The 25,849-nt window shown below is 35.1% G+C and overlaps 3 protein-coding genes across 4 annotated transcripts; all 3 read left to right on the top strand.

Moving 5' to 3' along the window:
• The first annotated feature begins 6,413 nt into the window (after window positions 1-6,413).
• On the top strand, window positions 6,414-14,016 carry LOC126588827 (probable aminotransferase TAT2). Of its 2 annotated transcripts, XM_050253961.1 has the most exons (9): window positions 6,437-6,581; window positions 6,702-6,841; window positions 10,913-11,307; window positions 12,037-12,376; window positions 12,492-12,710; window positions 12,866-12,925; window positions 13,246-13,401; window positions 13,491-13,584; window positions 13,688-14,016. In XM_050253961.1, the coding sequence occupies exons 3-9, from the start codon at window positions 11,045-11,047 to the stop codon at window positions 13,804-13,806; spliced, it is 1,251 nt and encodes a 416-aa protein (XP_050109918.1). In that variant the 5' UTR covers window positions 6,437-6,581; window positions 6,702-6,841; window positions 10,913-11,044; the 3' UTR covers window positions 13,807-14,016. The 2 variants fall into 2 exon arrangements, with proteins under 2 accessions (XP_050109917.1, XP_050109918.1); XM_050253960.1 differs by lacking the exon at window positions 6,702-6,841 and having other exon boundaries at window positions 6,414-6,581.
• Window positions 14,017-15,648: 1,632 nt separating this feature from the next.
• On the top strand, window positions 15,649-18,212 carry LOC126588828 (D-amino-acid transaminase, chloroplastic-like). The gene is made up of 5 exons (XM_050253962.1): window positions 15,649-15,957; window positions 16,092-16,153; window positions 16,712-16,887; window positions 17,061-17,734; window positions 17,910-18,212. The coding sequence occupies exons 1-5, from the start codon at window positions 15,921-15,923 to the stop codon at window positions 18,011-18,013; spliced, it is 1,053 nt and encodes a 350-aa protein (XP_050109919.1). The 5' UTR covers window positions 15,649-15,920; the 3' UTR covers window positions 18,014-18,212.
• Window positions 18,213-22,092: 3,880 nt separating this feature from the next.
• On the top strand, window positions 22,093-24,699 carry LOC126589791 (uncharacterized protein At4g28440-like). Its single transcript, XM_050255188.1, has 2 exons — window positions 22,093-22,495; window positions 24,190-24,699. Exons 1-2 carry the CDS (start codon window positions 22,231-22,233, stop codon window positions 24,399-24,401), a joined length of 477 nt encoding a protein of 158 aa, XP_050111145.1. The 5' UTR covers window positions 22,093-22,230; the 3' UTR covers window positions 24,402-24,699.
• Window positions 24,700-25,849: the final 1,150 nt, after the last annotated feature.

Below are 25,849 nucleotides of genomic sequence, written 5' to 3' on the forward strand. Positions count from 1 at the left end.
TCCAAGATACAACCCAAAGCCTCACAGGATGTCTGATCCGATATGCACGCTAACGACAGACATGATTGTCAAGTAGTGATCAATTGCCCAAACTCTTAAATATTATAAATAAATAAAATAAAATAATAATAGTAAGTTTTGAATCTTTAAAATAAAATATTATTAAAATATTTAAAAATAACCAACAATCCCCCACAAGATTCAAAACTCTATGAGGAATAAAAAAATGACACAATTAAAGAAACGGAAGTTTGGGCAATTAGTATACCATGCAATGGGTGTAGGTGTCTATGGACTTGAACCTACACTTAGTATCATAGTTTTCGTCTGAAGGAATCATAGTGAACTAAGTCTTGAACTAGATTCCCTAATTCAGATTACAACATATGACACACATAGTATTGATCAAAAACTTGGCGCGGGTTAGCACTATTTATGGCCATACGCTTAATCTTGATTCTCATGAGTGTTTTTAAAGAACAACCCAATTCTCACCGTCACGGCCTCACGACTACTCTCACTTAGGTGAGTCCTCCAAGAGTACATGTGACATGTACTCTGCAGGAGATTGCACGCCTTGGAACTCATTCAAGACAATGTCTTTCCTTAACATCACATATCATCAGCACAAATGTCATAGGGATGAGCAAGGGATTTTATTTCAAATCTCCTATTTTAGAGTGCTAGAATATAAGTCACGCAATATGGATTGTTTCTACCCATTGAACCTTCTTCATAGAATCTCCAATCACAAAGGTTGAGTTTCTTCCCTAGGTGACTTCCTTATGGGTTTAAGCCCATCCCCCTCGACAAATCTAGGACTGCATTCCTAGATAGACCTTTGGTTAATTGATCAGCAATGTTCTTTTCCGACTTCACATAGTCTAAAGAAACAACTTCTTTATTTAACAAGCTTCTCACAGATTTGTATCTAACATTAATATGTCTATTTAATTTCTTATTTGTATGTGTCTGCCTCACTAAATCAATCATGGCCTTATTATCACAATGTATGGAGATGGCAGGTATAGGCTTGCTCACCAATGGGATATCAAGCAAAAAAAATTTAATCCGTTTAGCCTCTATACATGCAGTATCAAGAGCTATGAGTTCAGATTCCATTGTACTTCTAGAAATTATTGTTTGTTTCTTAGATCCCCAAGATATAGCTGCTCCTCCCAATAAAAATACATAACCTGAAGTAGATTTCACTTCAGAGCTATCAGTGATCCAATTTGCATCACTATATCCTTCTACTACATAAGGAAATCCTTTATAGTGTATAGAATAGTCCATAGTTCCTCTTAGATACCTAAATACTCGCCTTAAAGCATTCTAGTGTTCTTTACTTGGATTATGAGTGTATCTACTTAGCCTTCCAACCGCATAAGGTATATCAGGTCTAGTTTTATTTGCTACATACATCAAAGACCAATCATTTGAGAATACTAGAGTTGACACACGCGTTCACCACTATTTTTAAGTAAGCACACACTTGGTTCATATGGTGTCGAGATAGGATTGCAATTGAAAAAATTGAACTTCTTAAGCATTTTCTCAATTGAACTAGCTTGGTTTATAATAAAACCTGCTTGTGTTCTTTCTACTTTCATTCCCAAAATAATATTGGCTTCTCCTAGATCCTACATATCAAATCTCTTTGATAGATAAGACTTTACATCTTTCACAATTTCTAGACTTGTTCTAAATAATAATATATCATCAACGTAAAGACATAAAATAACACATTGTCCATTGCATTCCTTATAGTAGACACACTTTTCATGCTCATTAATTTCAAAATCATATTCTAAAATGACTTTATCAAACTTCTCATGCCATTGCTTAGGAGCTTGCTTGAGTCCATATAGCAATTTAACCAACTTACACACTTTATGTTCTTGGCCTTTCACTATAAATCCTTCGGGTTGCTCCATGTAAATTTCTTCATCTAAGTCTCCATTCAAAAATGTTGTTTTAACATCCATTTGATGTACTACTAAATTGTGTATAAAAGCTAATGCTATGAGGATCCTAATTGTGGCAATCCTAGACACAGGAGAGTAAGTGTCAAAATAATCAATTCCTTTCTTTTGAGTGAATCCCTTGGCTACTAGCCTAGCTTTGTACTTGTCAATACTTCCATCAGGCTTCAGTTTCTTCCTAAATACCAACTTACAACCAATTGGTGTAGTTCCGGGTGGTAAATACGTTAACTCCCAAGTGTTGTTTTGTAAAATAGACTCAACTTCACTGTTTATAGCTTCTTTCCAAAATGGAGCATCAACAAAGATCATGACTTCCTTATATGTTGTTGGATCACCTTCAATTAGAAAAGTATAAAAATCATCACCAAAGTTCTTCTCCACTCTAGGTCTCTTACTCCTTCTAAGTTCAGCTAAAGGTTCTTCTTCATTTGTAACTTGATGGCTAATACTTGTAGAGGCTTGTCAGTACTAGTGCATGATCTATCTACCACTTGCTTTTGCATTCTAGTCTTGAAAGGAAATATGTCTTCAAAATATGTTGCATCCCTAGACTCCAATATAGTGTTATTCGAAATGTTATTTATTTCAGAGTTGATGAATATAAATCTATTGGCACTACTCTTATGAGCATAACCTAAGAAAACAGTATCCATGGTTTTAGGTCCTATCTTCTTTCTCTTAGGTTCTAGGATTGCAACTTTAGCCAAACACCCCCACACTTTCAAGACTTGGAGATTTGGTGTTCTCTTTTTCAAAATTTCATATGGAGTAGTAGTGTTGTCTTTAATGATTACTCTATTTAATATAAAACATCCAGTCAAAATTGCTTCCCCTCACAAATTTTCCGGTAATCCAGAACTCAAAAGCATTGCATTCAACATGTCCAATAAACTCATATTCTTCCCTTCTGCAACTCCATTTGCTTGTGGAGAATAGGGTTCTGTTACTTCATGTATAATACCATGCTCTTCACAAAAAACACTAAGATTGGTAAGAGTGTACTCACCACCTCTATCAAACCTAAGTCTCTTTATCATTTTCTCTAATTGATTTTCCACTTCTGTCTTGTAAATCTTGAATTTACCAAATACTTCATCCTTGGTCTTTATCAAATAAATATAACAATAATTCGAACAATCATCTATAAATGTGACAAAATACTTATTACCAGCTCTAGTAGGTAATCTATTTGAGTCACAAACATCACTATGTATAAGCTCTAAAATTTGGGTGTTCCTTTCCACGAACTTAAAAGGTTCCTTGGGGTTGTTTTGCTTGTACACAAATTTCACACTTATGCTTAAGATTCATGTTTGACTTTGGGACTAGGTCCAAATCCATCATTTTCTTAATTTTGAACAAGTTTACATGTCCCAACCGTTCATGCCAAACATTACTAGATTCAACATTAAGAACTTTTGGAAGAGTATTGCACTCTGAAGAAACACTTAACTTAAATAATTCTTCACTAATAAAACCTTTTCCAATAAATACATTATTCTTGGTTATTACAACCTTATTTGATTCCATTACAACTTTATAGCCTTGCTTTACTAAACATGATCCACTAATTAAATTTCTTCTAATATCAGGTACATGTCGCACGTCTTTCAAAACTAAGATCTTTCCAGATTTCATCCTTAGTTCTATATCTCCAATTCCAAGCACTTGTGACATTGATTCATTTCCTAGAGTTACACGTCCTCCACCTGATTTCTGATAGGTTTTAAAAAATTCACGATCAAAACAAACATGTACATTAGCTTCAAAATCTACCCACCAATCCTTATTTTCATAAGTAAAATTGACAAATGAATCATACTTAAAATGTGTTTGAGAAGATTGTTGCTCCATCAGCATATTTACTTGGGCTTTTGGACCATTATGATTTGACTTATACTTGTTCTCCTCAATCTTCTTGTAGAAGCAATCCTTAGCCTTATGATTAGTTCTTCCGCAAACGAAGCAAACCCCCTTCTCTCTCCCTTGATCCTTAGTCTTGTGAAAGTTCTTATTTTGGTTGGGTGATTTGAATTTATAATTTGTTCTTCTAGGTTTGAAATTCCTCTTATTATTTATGGTGAACTTGGTTTTGTTTTTTCCATATTTGTTGGTGTCATTCTCAACTAAGTTCACAGTTGTTTGTTTTTCGGTTTCCTTCTTTTGGCTTGACCTATGTTTCTCTTCAATTCTAATTGAATTTATGACTTGAACCAAAGTAAATTCTCTTTGTTTATGCCTTAAGGTTCTAGCAAAGTCATTCCAAGATTGAGGCAATTTATCAATAAGGCATGAGACTTTAAAATCCTCACTGAACTTTGTTCCTTTCTTTTCAACACCTCTTAATAGCTCTTGATACTCATGTATTTGTTCCCCCAGAAACTTATTGTTAACCATCTTATAATCATTAAAGTTTGAGACCGTGAACATATCCATCCCAGCATCTACAATTTCATATTCTGCTTCTAAAGTTTCCCAAAGTTCTTTGGCGGTGGATGTAGTAGCATGATACACATCATAGAGATGATCAGAAAGGGCACTTAAGATTCTATTGTGACAATGGTATTCTATAAGTTCAGGGGTTAGTTTAGAAAGATGACTCTTTAGAAGAGGAATCTTTGTTTGATTGAGTTTCTTCAAGTGTGGATACAAGTCCTAAGACAGTTAACCAATATTTCACTTGTTTTTGCCACCTACGGAAATTATGCCCACTAAATTTTTTAGGCTTAACACTATTGGCTTCTTCTAGGCTTGCCATTTGTTATGTAATTCTAACTAATAACAGGTGAGAGAGATATAAGATTGTTATAATACTGTAGAGATTAAAACAAATTGTCACTAAAAAATTTTAACAAGTATAGGATAAACTATACTGCTATATAATAACCACAGATCAATTAATAATGATAGTCATGCACAGATTTAATTAAAGCATAAAACAATTAACATATATGAGTATGCAATTGTAGTCAAATTGTAATAATCAAGCACATATTTAATTTAATTAAAGCATAAAAGATGCAAGTGCTTGGTACTGAATAATCACACACAAATTGTAATAATCACGCACTGATGCAATTGTAGTCAAATCACTTGACAAATAAATATTAAATAATTGCAATTTACAAGTAATATTTAATAATTAATTGCAGTTTACGAGTAATATTAGATAATTGCAGTTTACATGTATTAGTATGCAGTATACAAGTAATATTTAATTATTAACTGTAGTTTACCAAGATTATCCACCCCAAACAATAGTTGACAGATATGCAATATTAAAATGTTTTGGTACTAAAAAAAATAAAATAAAGAGAATGCAAAGAGTCAAAAAAGCAATGAATTAAAGGCAAGGTTTGCCTTCTCAGACAATTCAATGATAGGACACAATGAATGAAGGGTAAGGTTTACCTAGTCAGAAAATTCAATGACAAGGACTCGAATAAAACAAATGCACAGAGTCAAAAAACAACGACAGGACCCAAATAAAAAAAATTCAATGAACGACAGAACCCTAAAAATTCCACTTTCAACACAGGAAAAACTACAATTCTTAGGGCTTTCAAGGTACTGTAAAACAGATTGTAAAGTTTGCAATTATATTATCACACTTGTACGACTTTAGATTGTGAAATATATTGCATAAATATACCAATTATTTATATGATCAAATATATCAATTCAAATGTATAATCACTATCAGACTTATAAAAATAAAATTAGCAAAAAGAGAATAAGAATATCTAGCCTGTGAACCAAAGAGAGGCGCGATGTCGCTGCCCTAAAGTCGTTGACGCCTCCCTACGTGCAGGTTATGGCATAATCAAAGAGTAATATAGGCTCTTTCCTTCTTTTCTTCTGTATACAATTCTCAGAGAGTAAACACACAAAGCAATTCGCTCGAATTCTATAATTCAGTGCGGGTTGTAAAATTAGGTAGTTGTATCCTGATTGAGCAGACGTTGTAAAACCACAAGCACAAGAGTGTGACGGAAATACTGTTCAAATGACATAGCTTTTGCGCTATCCTCTACATGTTGTAATCAAGTTAGTACCATTGATATTCTTATATTTATTTATGTAATTCATTCTGCACAGTAAGTATTTTGATTAATAAAATTTTATAATTTTGAGTTCTATTATTTTTTATTTATTTCTGAATTGTTCTCCAACACATACAGCTTTCCGATTTAGTTGATTGTTGGAAAAATGATCTTCGAAGGAAATTAAACCTAAGAATCTTTACTCTTCTTAATTTGAGTTGACTGTTCAAAACTGACAGATGTAGATAGCTTTCCATGAGCAAGAGCCCATCTGATTGCTTCTTCCCAGTTGGATAGACGTAGTAAAGTAGTCTTCTACTCTTCCCCATAAAAGATAACAAATCGATGAATCTTTGAGCTTATCTTGAAGATTAGAAATTGAAAGCAACCCCATTACATATTATCTTATAAATATGACTTGAACATTCCACAACTTTTGGGAGGAGACTTCTATATATATATCACTACCACTCATCAGGAAGCAAGTTTCACACGCACGCAAGAGAACTTCATGCAGATCTCCATCATTTCTTCTGCTCACGATCTGCTGGTAACATTTTTTCCCCTTTTTTCTTCTGTTTTATTTCTATTTATGTGTTTTTTTTGCTTTATGGTAGTATCCTTTGTTAAGAGACTTCAATGATGCATTTTGAATTATAAAATGAATCAGGTTTAGTTTGGGGTTTGAGATGTAGAGACAACATTGGAAGGCGCACTTCCATTTTCTAATCATGAACCATGCATTTTTCAAAAACAAATGAGGGAGGGGAGGTGTGAATGCATCACACACCCGTTTATCAAAAACAAATGGTGCCCTTTTATTCACACATCTTTTCAATTTTCTATCGTTGAAGAGTTATTTTGTTCTTTTAAGGAGATGTTAATAAAATTATTTATTATTTTTCATTTGTAAGTGAGAAATCATGTTTAAATTTTGTAGATAATAATAATTTTAAATTTATCATTTGAACTTTAAACCTAAGACATCTCGTAAAAATAAAACTAAATCATAACTTTAAGTGATACTTTAATAAGAAAACATTGCAAGTCATTTCGATTCTAACGGGTTGTGTATGACACTTTTGTCGAGCCGCTTGTTTAGTTATTAAAAACCAATTTCCTAGAAAAACCTGTTTGTGATAGGATAAGAAGAAAGGAGCCATAGGTGGTATGGAGGAATTAACCCAAAAAACAAGGTGGTCTGGATTGGATGACAAAATTGGCATATATAATATAAAAATAAAAAAGTTATTTTTATTATTTATTTGTATCATCATTTGTATTATTTTTCTAATAAGGATGAATTCACATGTTTTGGTAAGCTCTACTATTGAAGAGATAGTACAAATAATATTACAAATATAAAATAATTGTAGCACTATTCTGTATAATATAGCAACTCTAACAATTTCCTCTTAATTATACGTTTCTCCTCCGTATGGGGCTCTCTTGTCTTTGTTGGATAAAATTTCTCCAAGCCAAACCAAAAAAAAAAAAAAAAAACATACAAAACAAAAATCGGATGTAACATTTGGGAGAATGTTATTTTTTAGGGTAATGCTAGAAAATTAAATTTAAAGACAAAATTTACAAACTAATGATGTGTCATCAATATGAATGAACATGTTTATTAATGTTTAAGTAATAAATAAATCATCAATTTTTATGCTTTTTAATTTTCATAATTTTCTCAACAAACTTAATCTTCCTAACATTATTCTATTTTTTTATACTTTTTTTTGGGTACTAGAGTTTACCATCTCATCTCAAATACATCCTCCAACAAAATTTTCTTTAAGAGACAGAAAATGACTCGTGAAGATAACTAGTAACCACCAACAACCTCATTTAATAGCCACATAATTGGATGTGCTGTGAGTTTGGTACATGTCGCGTTTTCGATCGAATTACACGTGTATACACACGTGTATACAGCCTATTTGATGGAAGGACAATCAATCAAATCAACTTGCAATTTGTAAACCTGGTTTAGGAAAAGAATTCCAAAACCAATACGAGATTTTGTATGTGACAGTTTTTGTCACCTTATACGAGTTTAGGAAAATTTCAATTTATACTTGTCTATACTGAAGGGTTGGTTTGGTATTGCAGTGTTTTGAAAAAAATACTACTTCTGCAATACTGTGAGAATAACCTCATTTTTGTTGCGTCATGTTTTCAATTTTTTTTCACTCAAAACTGTGAAAATAAGCTGTTTTTTAAGTGTTTACCAAAAATCTTTTTTAGCTCAATTTTTTTTAATACCCACTTTTTATAAGAGCACATCAGTACCAAACCAGTACTTATTGCTTGTCTGGTAACCAAGAAAATGGCCACAATCTAAACAGTAAATTGTCTTAAGGGACCCAACAATTATGATTTTGGCATGATGCATAGAGAAAAAGATTTATTTCGTTTTCATAGGAATAACATGGTTCCAAAGCAACTCCAAACTAGGTCTAAGATGGTTATTAATTTAGGAAAATTAATGAAAAAGATCTCAAATTTTTGCATTTTAATGAAAAATCATACACTAACCTTATTTAATGATAAGGATAAATAAATAAATAAATAAACATTAAAAAAAATATCGCGCTGTGCGCGCGCCCCCACCCACCCAACCACCCAATTCTCCATCAGACAACTTCGCTTCTGCAAGTTGCATGTTTACATGGTTTTGTCAAACTTGGATCCGAACCCAAATTTAATTCAAATTGACTTGATGCACATCAACTACAACCTATGAAACATTGAATGAAATTGACCAACCTATTGCGCTTTCGCGCAAGCATAGCCACAATGCTAAATGCTTCAAGTTCAAACTATCTAGGTAATTACAAGTGGAGTTTCAGATGAAGGAACATTGATGTTGTATCTTAAATGGCAGACAAATTTTTGTTTGATTTTCGTTTCGGTGCTTCAATTTTTGGCTATGATTTTTTATGCATTGGACATCGACATGTGAAGAGGAGAAATTTAAATACGTCATCACACTGATGTTTGGCAATAAAAGGATAAATATATGTGTATATTTTCTAGGAAAACTAATGAAAATTGCTTTTAAATCTTTGTATTTTAATGAGTATCGAAGAAAATTAGAAGAATAAAATGTGTTTGGAAAGTGAGAATGTGCCAAGAATATTCAAGAAGAGGACAGAAAAGAATGTAGTACCGTTAAGTTTCATAAACAGTCTAGTAAATTTCATAAACAGTGTCGCAAATTTTTATAAACAGTGCAGTAAGTTTCATAAGCAGTGTCGTAAGTTTCATAAGCAGTGTAGAAGTTTCATAAACAGTGTGAGGACACATGGGTTCGTGCGTCTGATTTTTTTTTAATATTAAAATTATGTCATTTTCTTTAAAATTTAAGTTCTTTTGTCCTTTTTATTAAAATTTAAGGGTTTTTCATTAAAATTTTAGTCTTTTTAATTAAATAAAGCTATAGCATGATTTTTTATTAAAATAAACTTAGTCCAAACCTAAAGTTCCCTATTGAGTTTGAGTATCTTAGTCCAAATCAACCTTTCCATTCAAATTTACTTTTTTCTACAATGATAGAAATTAATTCATCTAAGAATTCGAGTTTGTTGTGGTGCATAAGTGTGAAGCACACTGCTCTAGCTAGCATAGCTAAACTCAAATCTGCTCACCCAATTGTACTTCCAATTCAGACTAATATGCACATTACTTGCTAAAATTAACTGTATGTGAGAATTTTCTAGTATGTACTTTTTATGTTTTAGAGGTCAATATATATATATATATATGTATATATATATATATACACAAAGAGTTTAAGGGGAGGGATCCCCATTTTTTGAAAAAAATGGGGATTAGGTGTGGGGCCCACTTCACATCAAATTTCAACGATCCGAACCGTCTATTTTGTTAGTCTCGATTCATAGATCATCCTTGCAAAAATTCAATTCAATCCGAAACCATTTGCCTATTTAATTATCAATATCAAATTTCATATTTTCTTATATAACAAAGTATTCGTTCATTTCCTTGAACACAATTAGATATCTTAAACATTTCCAATTTAGCTAATATTTTACAAGGATGATCTATGAATCGAGACTAACAAAATAGACGGTTCGGATCGTTGAAATTAGATGTGAAGTGGGTCCCACACCTAATTCCCATTTTTTTTCAAAAAATGGGGATCCCTCCCCTTAAGCTCTCTGTATATATATATAGTCATTTGAGTATCCCTTTGCAAAACCGTATTCTTCTATTTTCTTCACTACAAATGAACGTCTGAATAGTTTTGAATTTGTCTTATTTTTTGCAAGAATGACCTATGAATGATGAGTTAAAATATAGACAGTTCGGGTCATTGAAAGAAGTTACGAAATGAGAACCATAAAAAAAATGTTTCAGTCCTAACCCATATATTTTCATATATATATTTATATATTACAAAAATTATTGAGAAAAACAAAAAAGGAAATTAATCCTAACCAAATTACTAATAAAAAATAAATCATAATAGGAAACAAAACTCACTAATTACAAGTAATTAAAACAGAAAACCCCAATTTGTTTACTCGTATGGTTGAGTTTTTTTAATAGATTTGTACGTTAGATAAATTTAGCTTAATTCATTTCGAAAATCTAGGTTTTTTAACCTGTAAAATAGGACAAATTTTAGATGAAAGATGAATGTACTTAACCACACGAGTGTTATCCAAAGTTTTTTCACCGCAAGAGTAACATTGACATATAACCCATGGTGCAATTTAGGCCAGAAGTTAAAAGAAAGTGACATGTTGGTAGTGTATTGAACTAAAACTCCATCCAGCAGTTGCCATGTTTTGTTGTATTCATTCATGCACAAGCATTGAAAACCTCACATGTGGTGTTTCTTTGGACATGCAGTTCCTCTGAGTCATTCCACTTGTCGGACCCCCTCCTCCATTTCTCTACGTTTCTCTGACCTCAAACACCGAAACCCCACTTCCCCAAGCTCAAACAAAAGACCCCTCCCCCAGACAACCCATCAAATCCTCCATGGAAAACCGCACCTCGGACCTCCAAGCTGCACCAGTGGACACCACTTCTACGACAATCACCATCAAAGGCATCCTCAGCTTGCTGCTGCAGAATGTCGACGAAAACGACGGCAGACGCCTGATTTCTTTGGGCATGGGCGACCCGACTGCCTTCTCTTGCTTCCACACGACGCATGTTTCGCAGGAAGCTGTAGTCGACGCCCTCCAGTCCGACAAGTTCAATGGCTATGCACCCACTGTTGGTCTTCCTCAAACCAGAAGGTAAATTGTTAATTTGGGTTTTTATTTCTGGGATTTTGTTGGTTTAATTATTTAAATTGGTTGTCTTGTTCTTTCTTGTTATCATCGAATTCTTGTCCTGGATTCTAAATGCTGCCAAATTCGGTTTCTGGGTTTCTGGGTTCCTGGAGTTTATGGAGTTCGGTTTCGATTTGCATTTTTTAATCTTCTAGTTGCACTACTTTCGTAGTTCTGTTCACTTCTCTTTTTACTTTACACATACTGATTGGATTGTGGAGGGTGTTTTGTTACTAATGGCGTGGTACAAATCGAGGAGGAGCAATACGTTTGCCTTATGAGTTATGAGGTAAAGGAACTGCTATCTGGAGCAAAAGCTTTCTGTGAAAATTAATGGTAAATTTTAGTCCTACTAAAGCCTTTTAAAGCTTTTTGGATTATCTAGTTAATACATGATTGAATTCATAGGATTTGGTCAAGTCATTAGCTTGATAGATGATGGGATACTCCGATTATTACGGTCGAAAACAATCCAAATTTTATTTACTGTCAAAAAGCCAAGCTCCTATCTTCCTTGATAAAGTGGTGTTTAAATGGTGACGGATTTGATACATGTGTTGGATAATAGACTGCAGGCTTGTACGGCAAGCAAACATCGGGCATATTCCCTTGAGGGGGTATTTCAATTTAATCATATTCATGATGCATATTCATCACAGATATTATTGATTTTGCTATTTCACTTCATTACAGAGCAATTGCTGAGTATCTGTCTCGTGATCTTCCATACAAGTTAACATCTGATGATGTTTTTGTCACATCTGGTTGCACACAAGCCATTGATGTCGCGTTGGCAATGCTTGCTCGCCCCGGTGCCAATATCTTGCTTCCAAAGCCATGCTTCCCTATTTATGAACTTTGTTCTGCTTTTAGACATCTTGAAATTCGACATTTCGATCTCCTGCAAGAGAATGCATGGGAGGTTGACCTTGATGCTGTTGAAACTCTTGCAGATCACAACACGGTTGCAATGGTAATTATAAACCCCGGGAATCCTTGTGGGAATGTGTACAGTTACCAACATCTGGAGAAGGTTAGTGGTCTATGGTATTGGTATGGCATCAGAACAAAATATTGTACACTAAGAGACCTGTTTTGGTTATTGGCACTGGATATCGTTGTAACCTATTGTGTTGTATCGCACTTAGATCGCAGAAACTGCAAAAAAGCTCCGAATTCCTGTAATTGCTGATGAAGTTTATGGGCATCTTGCTTTTGGGGATAAACCATTTGTGCCAATGGGAGTTTTTGGATCAACTGTTCCGGTTCTTACTCTCGGGTCCCTGTCAAAGAGATGGATAGTTCCTGGATGGCGACTTGGTTGGTTTGTGACGACTGATCCATGTGGCATGTTTAGAATACCCAAGGTTCTCCTCCCTCTTTCTCTTGCTCTCACACACACATGCGAACACATACACAGCATTCTCAGAAATATAAACTTCATATAAAGTGGATGATGCAAGTATAAAAATCATGACGATTATTGATTAGGAACTCCATATACTGTTTTCATTCTGTGCAGGTTATTGAGCGCATCAAGAAGTATTTTGACATCTTGGGAGGGCCTGCAACTTTCATTCAGGTTTGTTACTCATATGCTTGTTTTGAATTACTCAAACACGTTAATGCTAGTTTTCTTGATTAGTGGCCTTATTTGGCTTTAGATCATTCTACATGCGGCCTCAATCTTCCACAAGCTATCATATCAGATTGGTATAATTAAAGACAATTTTGAATACAAATCTGTTAAATGTCAAAACCTACTCACAGAGTTCCTCAGGATTTGGAAGTTGGAACTAAAACCTGAAAAACACAATATTAGATTTGCATGTTTAAACTTGTGTCGGGGTATTAACTTATTTTTCGTCTCTGTTTCAAAATGACATATCTGGTGAGTTATAGGCAGCAGTTCCTCGCATCCTTCAACAAACCGAAGAGGCTTTCTTCAAGAAAACTCTCTATTTGCTGAAGCAGTCCTCAGACATTTGCTGTGATAGGATAAATGAGATCCCTTGTCTTACCTGTCCGAGCAAACCAGAAGGATCCATGGCCGTAATGGTGAGAAATTCACGGAAACACAATTGTTTATATACTTTGAACTTTGCATTCTAATACATCTTTGCTTATTAATTTTCTATGTAATGCAGGTGAAACTAGACCTTTCGCTACTGGAAGATATCAATGATGATATCGAGTTTTGTTTCAAGCTCGTCAAAGAGGAAAACGTTATCTTTCTTCCAGGTTAGAAATTAATGAACAATCAGAACCATATTTTCCATGACTTTTTTCTGGTTTACAAGCATCTAGCTGATTAACGAACGGAGATTACATGTGTGTATTGCAGGAACAGCAGTAGGGCTGACCAGTTGGATACGCGTTACATTTGCTGCTGATCCATCTTCCATTGAAGAAGCTTTGAGGAGGACAAAGTCTTTCTACCAAAGGCATGCCAGAAAATTATAGATGTATTACATATATTTATACACAAATAGCAGCAACAGGAAATAGCAAAATTATATGTAAATCAGCTAGAAATCATTGTTTGCTGATGGTCTGGCATTTGTAATACGAAGAACGTATCCCACATGTATGGAATACTAAACTCTTAGGCCTTGTTTGGTATTCCATCTCGTATCTCCAAGTTAGCAACAAAATTTTCATTTCTTCTTTCAACATACCTTGAAAATAGTTGTTTATCCATTCCGATTCAATCCTTTGTACCAAACAATGCCTTAACTACCATACCAATCAGTTCTCACACCATTGAAACAACTAAAGAAGCAAAGGGGAATGCTAGCTAGCTACGCTACCTTCCCCTTTGTAATACCTTTCCTTTATATCTTTTCGGTTTTTCCTTCGCATTCATCTACGCTACTGTTAAATTTAGAGGTTGTTTAGCCATTTAATTAACAATCATTCACCATTTAATTAAATGTCCCAGAGTTCCTAAACTCATATTATGCAGTACAAATGGCGTTTAGAGTCTTTAGGCTTGTCTTATTTCTCATCTTTAGCAAATTTATGATTTGATTAATGAATGTGATGGCCTTCAAACTTGTCTTATTTTTTATGTTTTGGTATGTGCATAAAGCTAGCTCAAATGTACCGACATATTATTAAACAATGCACCTTCATGGGTTCATTTGTCTTTATTTGGGGGAACAAGTCATGGTGATAGTATTGCCAAGAAAGTAGTATGCATGTGAACTCCGATATCAAATCTTTTGCATTTATTTTGTGTGTTTTTTATTATTGATTAACACATATTAAGTTTATGATAACAAAATTAAAGAGGGTTAAGTTTATAAACATGTATCAATCAATGATAAAAATTACAGAGAGATCGTACACAAAATGAATGCAAAAAATTTAAACTTGTCAGCACCCTTTTGGACGAGCATAAATATTAGTGATTCTAACATAAGATTTAAAACGTAAAACAAAGCTTTTGACTTATGTGGTTTGGTGGTAAAACAAAAACTTATGTGGCTTGGCATTATTGATTTTTAGGTGGGGTGCCTAGTATTGATGATGATTGCAATGTCGAATATTGTATACAACACTCATGTGTGAAGCTTTATCATAAAATGTCTTGATGTTATTAGTCATGTAATTACTCATTACATGTTGTATTTTATGTTATCATGTTCCCGATATGAGATTTTACATTGTTCCACACATAAGCGATTGAATAACATATGTTCATTAATTAAGAAACAACTTTTTAGCAAGTTTTCGTTTGGGAATTGTTATTAGCACTCTAAAAATCTCATTTGGCACTTCAAACTTTATATAATTAGAAAGAAAAATAGACTTATGAGGAGTGTAGAATGAGATTTTTAAAATGCTAATAACAATTTTCTTTCGTTTTACTAAATATAAAATTGTGGCGGCCATGTATTCACCATATAGTCTTATATATTTTACTGTTTTCTCCTTGTTTCCTCTCGTATATATTTAAAGTCATATCGTCTCGTTTTTACTACAGTAGAACGAGATCTTGCTAAAAAGGTGTCTTATTAATTAAAACTCATTATTCATTTGAAACTCCACTTAAATTTTTAGAGAAGTGTTATTGGCACTTCAAAAATCTCATTCTAAACTTCTCACAAGTGTATTTTTCTTTCCAAATATAGAAAGTTTGAGGTGTAGAATGAAATTTTTGGAGTGTCAATAACAATTCCCAATTTTTAACTTCAATGAAAAATTCTTTAGTCTTAATCTCATTTTACTAGAATATTATTTACTTATGGGTAGTGCTTAATTTGATGCAATCATCACACGGGTACCTGGAAATGGAATCTCTCCCAACATCAAAGCTACAACACAAAGAACAAAAGTCAGTAGTAACCTTGACTGTATGATACAATCCACAACGCTGCAAGACAAACTGCTAACTTGCATAAGGGTTGAAACAAAAATGGATTCCCTTCCCTTCCATTCTAAATTAACTTTAATTGTTGATTAATGGCGGTATAAAACCAGTTCCATATCCCCTAATCCTCCATCACCCTTCTTCCTCACTCTATTGCTTAATTGTAATTAACTCTGGTAATTAATTCTGCTTCTGCTAATCCATGGCAAGCCACAGCCCTTCTTCCGAAAAGAAATCAGGTGAGAACTTCTGTTCTGTGTATTAATTTTGTGTTTTGGGGTTTTTCCATTTGTAAATTATCTGATCATGGTGATCTGTAAACATAATTGGTGCTTTGATTGTTGATGAACTTCTTGCTGCTGCTGTTGTGAAGATACATTGGAGGTTGGAGATGTCAATGATTTCAAAGTTCATGTGTTCAAATCATCATCCGAGGTGAGAACTCGAAACCCCCATTTCTTTTATATCACAGGCTGCCATGGTTTATTTCAGCCATGTAAATTGTGAACCTTGTTAATTTCCTATGGCCTTAAATTCTTCAGTGTTCGCTGTTAGAAACACAAAAGACTAGTCTAAATGTGTTATGCATACAATTATACAGGACAGTTGTTTTGTAACTTGGTTCCAAATTATCGTTAGTGTATGTGTGCAAGCACGAGTTGAGTTCAAAAGAACTGAGTTGAGAGCTTGAGAGATTATTAGATAGTTGCATTCTAAGATCAATGGCTTGTTACTTGAGTATAAATTGATACAATTATGCCGTTTTCTTTTGTGAGATTGATACTCATTGCTTAAATTTCCTTCTTATGGCCGAATCTAAACCTGTCAATGTCATTCTACTCCATAAATATTATGGTCGGAGGGGAAATTACCAAACGTCTAGCATTCCCTCACGCTTAGCGCCAATGAGTTTTTTATTTGATTTGAGAGAAAAAAGAAGACTATGCCTGTCAAACTCTGAACTTTCTAATTTGATGGTGTTTTATCAACCAGTTGCTTGAAAAGCTGCATGACAAGTGGAGCCAAGTTGAAAAGAAACCATACCCAGCCATGTTCTCGAGCACTTATGGTGGAATTATTCTTGATCCAGCTTTGATGGTGATTCCAATTGACGATCACATGGTTCATCGAGGCCATGGTGTGTTTGACACAGCGGTTATCTTAAACGGGTAGGCATCTTTAGATTTTCCTCTTTGGTTCTCCAGCTTTATAGCTTATGTTTTGCAACACTTTTGTTTTAAGGTTTCATTCAAGTATAGTATAGGCTTCGGAGTTTTGTTCTTTTGTCACATCCAATAAGGCATAGAGTTTGAGTTATTGATTTGAGTTCTGATTCCTGCAGATTCATCTATGAACTTGATGTCCACCTAAACCGCTTCCTAAGATCATCTTCAAAAGCAAAGATCTCCTCTCCTTTCCCTCGATCAACTCTTCGAACCATTCTTGTGCAACTGGCTGCAGCATCACAGATCAAGAAGGGATCTCTAAGATATTGGCTGAGTGCAGGTCCCGGAAACTTCTTGCTCTCTCCTACAGACCTGCCAACACCCGCTTTCTATGCAGTAGTAATTGATGAGGACTTTTCTCAGTGCAAAGAAGGGGTTAAAGTGATCACATCCACCATTCCCATGAAATCACCTGAGTTTGCAACAATGAAGAACGTGAACTACCTTCCAAATGTCCTTGCAAAATTGGAAGCCGAAGAGAAGGGAGCAAATGCTTCCATATGGGTTGATGAGGAAGGTTACATAGCAGAAGGTCCAAATGTGAATGTCGCTTTTATAACTCATGACAAGGAGCTTATAGTGCCCTTCTTCGATAAGATCCTTAGTGGGTGCACCGTGCTAAGGATGCTTGAACTAGCACCGAAGTTGGTTGAGCAGGGGCGCCTTAAAGCTATAAGGACTGCAAATCTAACTGTGGAAGAAGCCAAAAACTCAGCTGAAATGATGTATGTAGGAAGCACACTTCCTGTTTTGCCAATTATCGCGTGGGATGAACAACCTATTGGAGATGGTAACGAACGACTTGCTCTTAAACTTTTTATCAACTTTAAATGAATGTAGGGCTTTCATACTGAGGCTCCCTACTTTTTTGCGTCGTAAAATCAGTTGCCACCCTGCTTCTCCGATGCAGCGATATTTACATTCTTACAAGGGATTGCTGATCTGTTGTAACTTTTGTGTAACAGGAAAGGTGGGAGAATTGACAATGGCACTCTCAGATCTTGTTTGGGAGGATATGACAGCAGGTCCGGTTGGTACGCAGAGGACTGCTGTTCCTTATACCGAGTAATCAGATCAGGAGGCAGAAGGAAGGCGTGTTCTCGCATCTAAGCTGCCTCATTGATCATTACCCCTGGTGTTACAAATGCTTTGTCCATGCTCCATCTTTGGTTTCTTTGTTTGTGAAGATGGAGAGAAAATGATTGAATAAAATACTTCAGAAACTTTTCTTGGAATGAAAATCTTTTAGCAGAAGATATATTGGAAAATATGGGAAACCACATTGCAGTAATTTAACTCCTTTACATCATGATCAACTTGAAACCATGAACTGCATCGATTGTGGCTTCATTTCGAGCAGTAGTTAGCGTGAGATGCGTAACTCAACACACCTAAGCTCTTCCAAAAGATGTGTCAAAGCGTACTTTCTGCTTTCAGATTGCATGACTATCGAATTTCGCTGTAAATCGTGTTGGAATGAACTGAACGCCCTTGCAAAATGTATGAGAATTCTAAACGCGAAAACCCTTTTCGAAAAGCATATTCTTGTTCCTTAACAATTGAAGAACAGCTCGAAATCCTACTGCCAAAAATGGTTAGAAGCATCTCCAAAGGCCAATTGCCAAGGCATGTCTGGTGTATCAGTATTCTTATACTGCAAAAACATTTCCTTCAAGGGTTAAAAGTTTCAACTCCTCCAACATATAGATCTGCCGGTGAACAACATCAATCTAATCAAATAGAAACTTGCCCCCTTCGATGAAACCTCAGTGTTTACACACTTTCTACGAGTCAGACAGCGTAAATAAAATTTCGCAGGGCAGCCATTCTGTCGAGTAGTTAATTAACGTTCATATGCACATTCATATTTCTTTTGATTTGATGATGGAATGTCGATGCGCCAAAAATAAAGGGAAAAAAAATTGCTTCTGCTTACGGCCATGAGCCAAAACATCAACAACAACGAAGCCTTATCACAGTAAATAAATCTTACCAGAACACATTCATTTATACGTTAATAGGTTAACAAAGAAACAAATATACATCTAAACCTATTACATATCTAGGATAAATTAAATTAATCGCATCGCATCATTAATACATTTCTAGCTTTACAATGAAACAAATATACATCCAAATTTGTATCTTGACCAATCTTCCAAATTAAATACAATTTTTTTTCCGTGAAGAATCAATGTGTTCTAGATAATGAGCACATTCTTGTCAAAGAGAATCTCTTTGAATCATCATTTCAATAACGTTTTTTGCTTCCTCAACCAATTCTCCTTGTAAAATCTACCAAGATATTGAAGGTATGAATATTTAAAAAAGTATTTTTACTCATCATACCGATCAATAATCTCGTAGCTTCTTTCCACTCCCTTATTTTTGCTCACAGATCGAACTTTTTGATAAATAAGTAGAAAACAGCTATGGTTACTCATTGCAGAACAACTCCCAGCTCTTTTCTACATCCTCGACAAGAAAAAAGAACTTTACCGATGCCACTAACTCCCAATATTGAAATCCCAAACTTACATACCATGTCCTCGGGAATCTTCCATGAATCTGTAACTTCTGCGTCGTCCTCCAGACCAGTGACTTGCAGTGATTGATGACCCGGGGAGAAATATTCTGGCCAAAGATGTACCATCTCGTCCCCCGCAGATGCCTTCAAAGAAACATAAACACCTGCATATAAACTGAGAAAGAGAGAAAGGTTTCTTCAAGTTTGCAAAGTCAATTCTAAGATCTTGGATGCAAGAGATAAGGTTTCAGGGCATCGAAGGGGCGCCTCCTTTCGAATTTATCTAATCGTGTGGCCACTTCGGTGTTTGGTCGGCTGCCAGCTAGGGTTTATGCTTTCCTTTATATGGGCTTTATTTGGGGAAGTGCAATCCACACATGCTAGTGATGATGACATTTGCTGCCCGTCTTTTCTGACTTTTTACTCGACAAACGACAGTAGCCTCCACGGCTCACGCCAGACGTAACGGCCCCATTTAATAAATCTAATATCGTGCGATTAAAAAACGTACGCACAACGGCAAGTGCGCAAAATAATATTATTTACTAATTGACGTGACGATAATAGTGAGCTTGAGAAATGTAGAAAAGAATTTTTTAAGTGAGATTATTTATGAATTTTTTGTAATTTTTTTTTTTTAACATAATTTTTGAGTTGATATTATAATACATTGTGTAAAAATGATGATATAGCCGAGAGTCTTTTTTGACAGAGTTTTCCTACATTTCTCTGGTGAACTTATTAAATGTAAGTCACTCTCCCATAGGCACGTGATTACTGTTTTGTTTAATTTCAAAATGTTCATAAATACTACTGGTTGATTTATGAAGCTGTGTGTGAAATTTCAGTGCCTTGTTCATTAGACCGACTTTATGAGGGAGACTCAAACCCAATATTTGGGTTTAAACTTGCAATTCAATAGGGAGGGAGACATAAATTCAAAAAAATTGGTTTGAAATTCAAATTTGGCTAACCTAAATTTTTTGGGGGCTCCACAATTTTTTTTAAAAGCAACGCTACTAATGAATTATTGTGGTCAACAGCTGGGCCCCAATTAATAAGGGGCCCAATACAAACCATTAACATTTGGAATGTGCTATTCACACATCCCATTTTACTTCTTACATACCTTTTGATAATTTTTGTACCTTGATCTTCTTCAATTCATCCGATCCGACGGCCGAAAATTAAAAACGTGTGTGAGAAGTAAAATGGGGTGTGTGGATATCACACCCTTAACATTTTAGGGGTCTCAATGGCCGTTGGGGACCAACTGTCTAGATTAAATTCATTTTTGGCAATTTAAGGATTTTGATCCAGCAATTCATGTTTTTTTTTTGTTTTTCAAAACCAACAGTAAAAAAAAATTGGTTGGGTGGTTGGTTAGAACTTGGTGTGAATTGTTCGGTTTTGAAAATTTTGTTGGATTTAATTTTTTTTTTAGGTTAAAATATTCTAAAATTAAATTAAGATAACATAACTCAAAGTTCCAAAAAAAAAAAAAAAAGAGTTAAAACCAATCCACAACAACTAATAGACTTTACGTCCTGAAATTTAGGTCATGCGAGATCTGTGATATTCACGGTTCATAAAACTAAATTATGTCTTTTGGTAGACCTAAATATGGGTTTGGCTCCAAGGGTTGGAGTTGATTTTAGTGATAAACATTATAAATTTCGACATGATCATGTTGAGAGTGTAAATCTCATATCGAATAATTAAGGAATCTTATATGTATTTACAAAAAGTTTAGTTATACTTTATATTATCATTTAATTTTATAATCAACTTTCATGATATTAGGTTAGGTTAACCTAGGTGTTGCCCAGTAGCCCATTCTCTTCACTTCCCAAATCTACATTAACAGAAGTTCTCCTGTCCAAAAAAATAAAAAAATAAAAAAAGAAGTTATATGTTCAAATACCTCTCCTTGTTGATAGAAAAATCAAATCATCTTTCTGATTTTTTCTACTCAAAACTACACTAAGGAGACAAAGAAAGATTTATACACTAAACACAGTAAGTTGAAGAAAATTACCCTAACCATCTGAACAAACCACTACTTGCAAACCAAAACATCTTCTTGTAACACACAGAATTTAAATTTATAAATGTAGACTTGGAGTTGGGGCCTCGGGGGTGTAGGTCAACTTCCTTTGATGATAAGTACTCCTTGGGCTCCAATAAAAGTTCAATAACAAGAGGTTACCTCTTGGACTCTAAATTGGTTGAAATATTGGGCTTCAAATTAGGCCCAAATACTAAACAGGCCTGAAGAGAAGCGGTAGCGGAAGAGTCACAAACCCACGAACTCAGACTCACTAGTCACAAACTACTAGCGAGGCACGAGTTTTTTTTTTTTTTTTTTTAACAAAAGGAAGTATTTACTCTAAAAAAATAATAATAAACTTAATTTCTTAATGATCTAATAATAATATAACTTAAATTTATCTTTATCGAGATTCAAATCTAAAATTTTTACTTAAAAATTAAAAAAAATATCATTAGATCGTAACATTAAAAAATGATTTACACGAGTAAAATGGTAGAAAACGAAGCGTCACAAAGTCTTTTTAAGTTTATTTTTTTATTTTCTTTTATGGTCAAGTAAGAGAGTCAATAGCAGAAATAAAAGCACACCAAAACGCAAAGCGGGGAGGGGAGCGAGAGTCGCAGATAGAGATCAAAACACATACAAATCCATTTCCCCTGGACTTTCGATTTTAGGGTTAGGTTTAGGGTTTTTGGACTTGAAAGCCATGTCGACGTCCACCAAAACGGCACCGTCTCAGACACCCCAGCAGAGCAATGCCAAGCCTGGTCTCAGGAAGCCCGTGTTCACCAAGGTCGAGTTGCTCAAGCCGGAGACCAGCGGCCACACGCTCGTCGCCAAGGTCCTGAGCTCGAACCCTGTGCTGCAGAAGGGCCGATCGGTGTCGCAGCACCTTCGCCAGACTCGAATCTCTGAGTGCTTGATTGGGGACGAGACTGGGACCATTCTCTTCACTGCCAGGAACGATCAAGGTATTGGGGCTCTTTTTCTTACAGTTTGTTTGGGAAAGTTGATTTATGTGCTTTGTTTGTCTGGGTTGTGAGAAATTGACTTTATTTGTCTGTTTGGTTTGATTCATTTGTGTGTACATATTTTTCTGGGTATGTTTATGTTTACTGATTTATTTGTTTCTGTATTGGTTGCTGGCAAAATGGATAGGCTGCCAGAAAGAAAGGGGGCATTAGGATTAATGGCTTTTGGTGGTTAGAGAAGAAAAGAGAAACTCAAATGAGTTAGAGAAAATGGTTTTAGACATTAAGTAGGCTATGCACATTGTATGCGGCTTCAATTTGGTGTAAAAAAATTCAGATGAACCTAATTGTTAATCTTGGGTGCAAAAAATTGCAACAATTATCTATGCTAGTTATAGAAATCTACTTATTGGTTATTGCTTTTTTTAACATCTTTCGAAATTATTGAAGAAAAGTTAAGAGTTGTGCATTGTTTATTCTTTTTGCCGGTATTTGGTGATGTTTTAACAGGTTTGAATGAAGTGAGATGCTTTATGCATTGTTAAGTTTTAGGATTCATACAGCGACCCCACTTAGTGGGATAAGTTGTTGTCTGCATTGTTAAGTTTTATGCTGGCACTGTTTGGCAAAAGAAGGTGAAATTGATTATGGTTTGTATTTTTATTTCTGGAGTGGCACCAAGCAGGTGCTTCCTCGCGGAATACCTTCAAGTGCTTTTCTAGGAAGCACTTGATTTTTTATCAAAAATTTTAATTGACCCACCATGAAAGTGCTTAGAAGAGATGCATTTCCAAGCAGGCCCTTAGTTTGCTTTTGTTTCTAGAATATCTGTTTACAGTGGTGCTTTAAAAAATTTAAACTATGTAAAGAAATCTAAATAAATAAGATACCTTTATGCTCAATAATTTGGTGGACTTGATATGGATAAGGTAGAACAAGCAGGGTGTTGAAATCATAAAGGAAGAGAATATTAAGAATAGGCGCATTCACGTGTTTCTTTAAATGTTTGGCGAAATGAAGTTTGGAGATTAGGTGCTCGTCTTATGTTATTTTGTTGATTCTACATATCATGCAAAGCATATCAAACCAAGAATATTGTCTTGTGATTAATGTTTTTGAATTTGATGAGATTTAGTAGTACTTTGTCTTGTTTAAGTACTGTGAAAAGTATAATGGAATGATTTCTGCAGAGACCTTATTTATTGGGACGGGACCTCTGTGGAATCTTCTTTTGAGATGATGGAGATTTGATGTTCTGGATTTTAGTAATTGAGTTTGTTCAACTTAGACGTATAGTTTAGGAAATTAGGCTTAAGAGATGAGCAATTCTTGCACTTCACATAGATCCTTCTTCAATTAGAGGCAGGCATCTTGTCATCTTGATGTAAGGTACCCTTGTTGTAAAGTTATGTTGATACTTTGATCAATCTACCCAATGTTTACTTGAATTAATATATTGATCTAATTAATTTTGCACATTTTGTAGAAAAATGTAATGGAAATAAATTTCACTGTATTGCAACTTTTCTTTTTTATATGATGCGAACATGTATAAGTTGGAGTTTCGTTTACTGTAAAATTCTATGAAGGGTATCATACAACTGAGCGCAGTTTCGCTGTTTCTTAATAAATGTGTTTTGCTGAAATGATTATTCCCAGTTACTGTATCTTGTTTTACCTTGTTGCTTGCCCAGTTGACTTGATGAAGCCTGGTGCAACTGTAATTCTCCGCAATGCAAGGATTGACATGTTCAAGGGATCGATGAGGCTAGCAGTTGATAAATGGGGACGTATTGAGGTCACTGAACCTGCAAACTTTGTAGTCAAAGAGGATAACAATCTCTCTCTAGTGGAATATGAGCTGGTGAATGTTCAGGAGGAAGGAGGGGCGCCGCCTGGCAATTAGTATATTGTGAGTGAAGAATCAAAATTCATAAAGCGTCGATGGTTGGTTTTGGTTTTTTTCCGTAGTAATCTGCTATTGCTGCTACGTGCTTATATCGTATTGATGGAAGTTTAGTTTGGGAATGGCTCGAAGATGTTTTTCGTGAAAAAAGACTTGGTGACGCTTTAATATAATATTATTATCATGACCTGACCCTAGGGTTTTGTTAGATGTGGCAGGAACAGCTTTTGTTTTTATGAAAGATGGAAATGTAAGCAAATGTTCATCACCAAGAAAGTGTTTCAATGATTTCTTCTCATCTTTAGCATCCCCATCAGTTCCTTGCTTATATGTTGCACCTTCTTTTTCGTTTTTAAATACATGCATTCAATTCTTTAGCACTACGAAACTGATGGTTTTTCTGGGTGGATCCAATCGAATCGAGCCGAAACCAATTTTTATTTTTCCTGGTATTTAGCTCATTAGAGTGGATCCGTGACTTCTGGAATTGACATAATTGGATCGGATGATGAACATATTTGCTTGTGAGAATTCAATCTAATTTAATTGTTTCAAGCATATTTCCTCTTTAGATATTTGAAATTGGAGAAATTTTGCAGTGTAACCGAAATACAACCTGGTACTTCATGAGAAACATTGAAAGTTATACTTTCTGCTTGAATTATGATACTTGGTGGCACTAGCGTACGTTCTGGGTTCATGGGAAAATCTCTTGAAATTGAACAAGTTATGAACAATTTAATATTAGTTGGTCTTGACAGAATCATTAACTCCGCCTATGTCTTACATGGCCGGTCCCAAGCCCGGATAAAGGAGGAGGGGGAGGGCGTCAGGTAGTCGACAGCCGGCACTCCATGATCACGTCGAATCCTTATGAAAATGAATCCAGAACAAAATAGCGCTAAAGCTAGGGCGTCACCCGTAAGTGGCGCGCTGTGCGGCCCGAGCACAGTGATAAGTGAGCAAGGGTCGCTGTATCTCCATCGGCACCCGGATGCAGTGTTAAATGAGCAAGGGGGCCATAGAAACTTCTTTTCGAACGACTCCACTCAAAGTTGTTTGGGAGCATATGCTCCTATCAACTTTACCCCGGACACACAAAAGAAGTACTTTGATCCTATTAGACGGGGGAGGGTGAAGAAGCTAGGACAGAAGAGTAGAGTTCAAGAGAGCAAAATGCGTTTAGGAACGTGGAATATAGGAACCTTAACGGGAAAATCTATGGAAGTAGTGGAAGTTATGGTGAGGAGAAGGATAAATATTATGTGCCTACAAGAAACTAAGTGGGTTGGTAGTAAGGCAAAGGATCTAGAAAACTCAGGGTTTAAACTTTGGTATTCGGGCACACATAGAACGAGAAACGGTGTTGGCATCATCGTGGACAAGACCTTGGTACAAGATGTTGTAGATGTCAAGAGGGTAGGAGATAGAATCATGGCAATCAAGAT

This window comes from Malus sylvestris, chromosome 11 (assembly GCF_916048215.2).
Source record: "Malus sylvestris chromosome 11, drMalSylv7.2, whole genome shotgun sequence".
Lineage (NCBI taxonomy): Eukaryota > Viridiplantae > Streptophyta > Magnoliopsida > Rosales > Rosaceae > Malus > Malus sylvestris.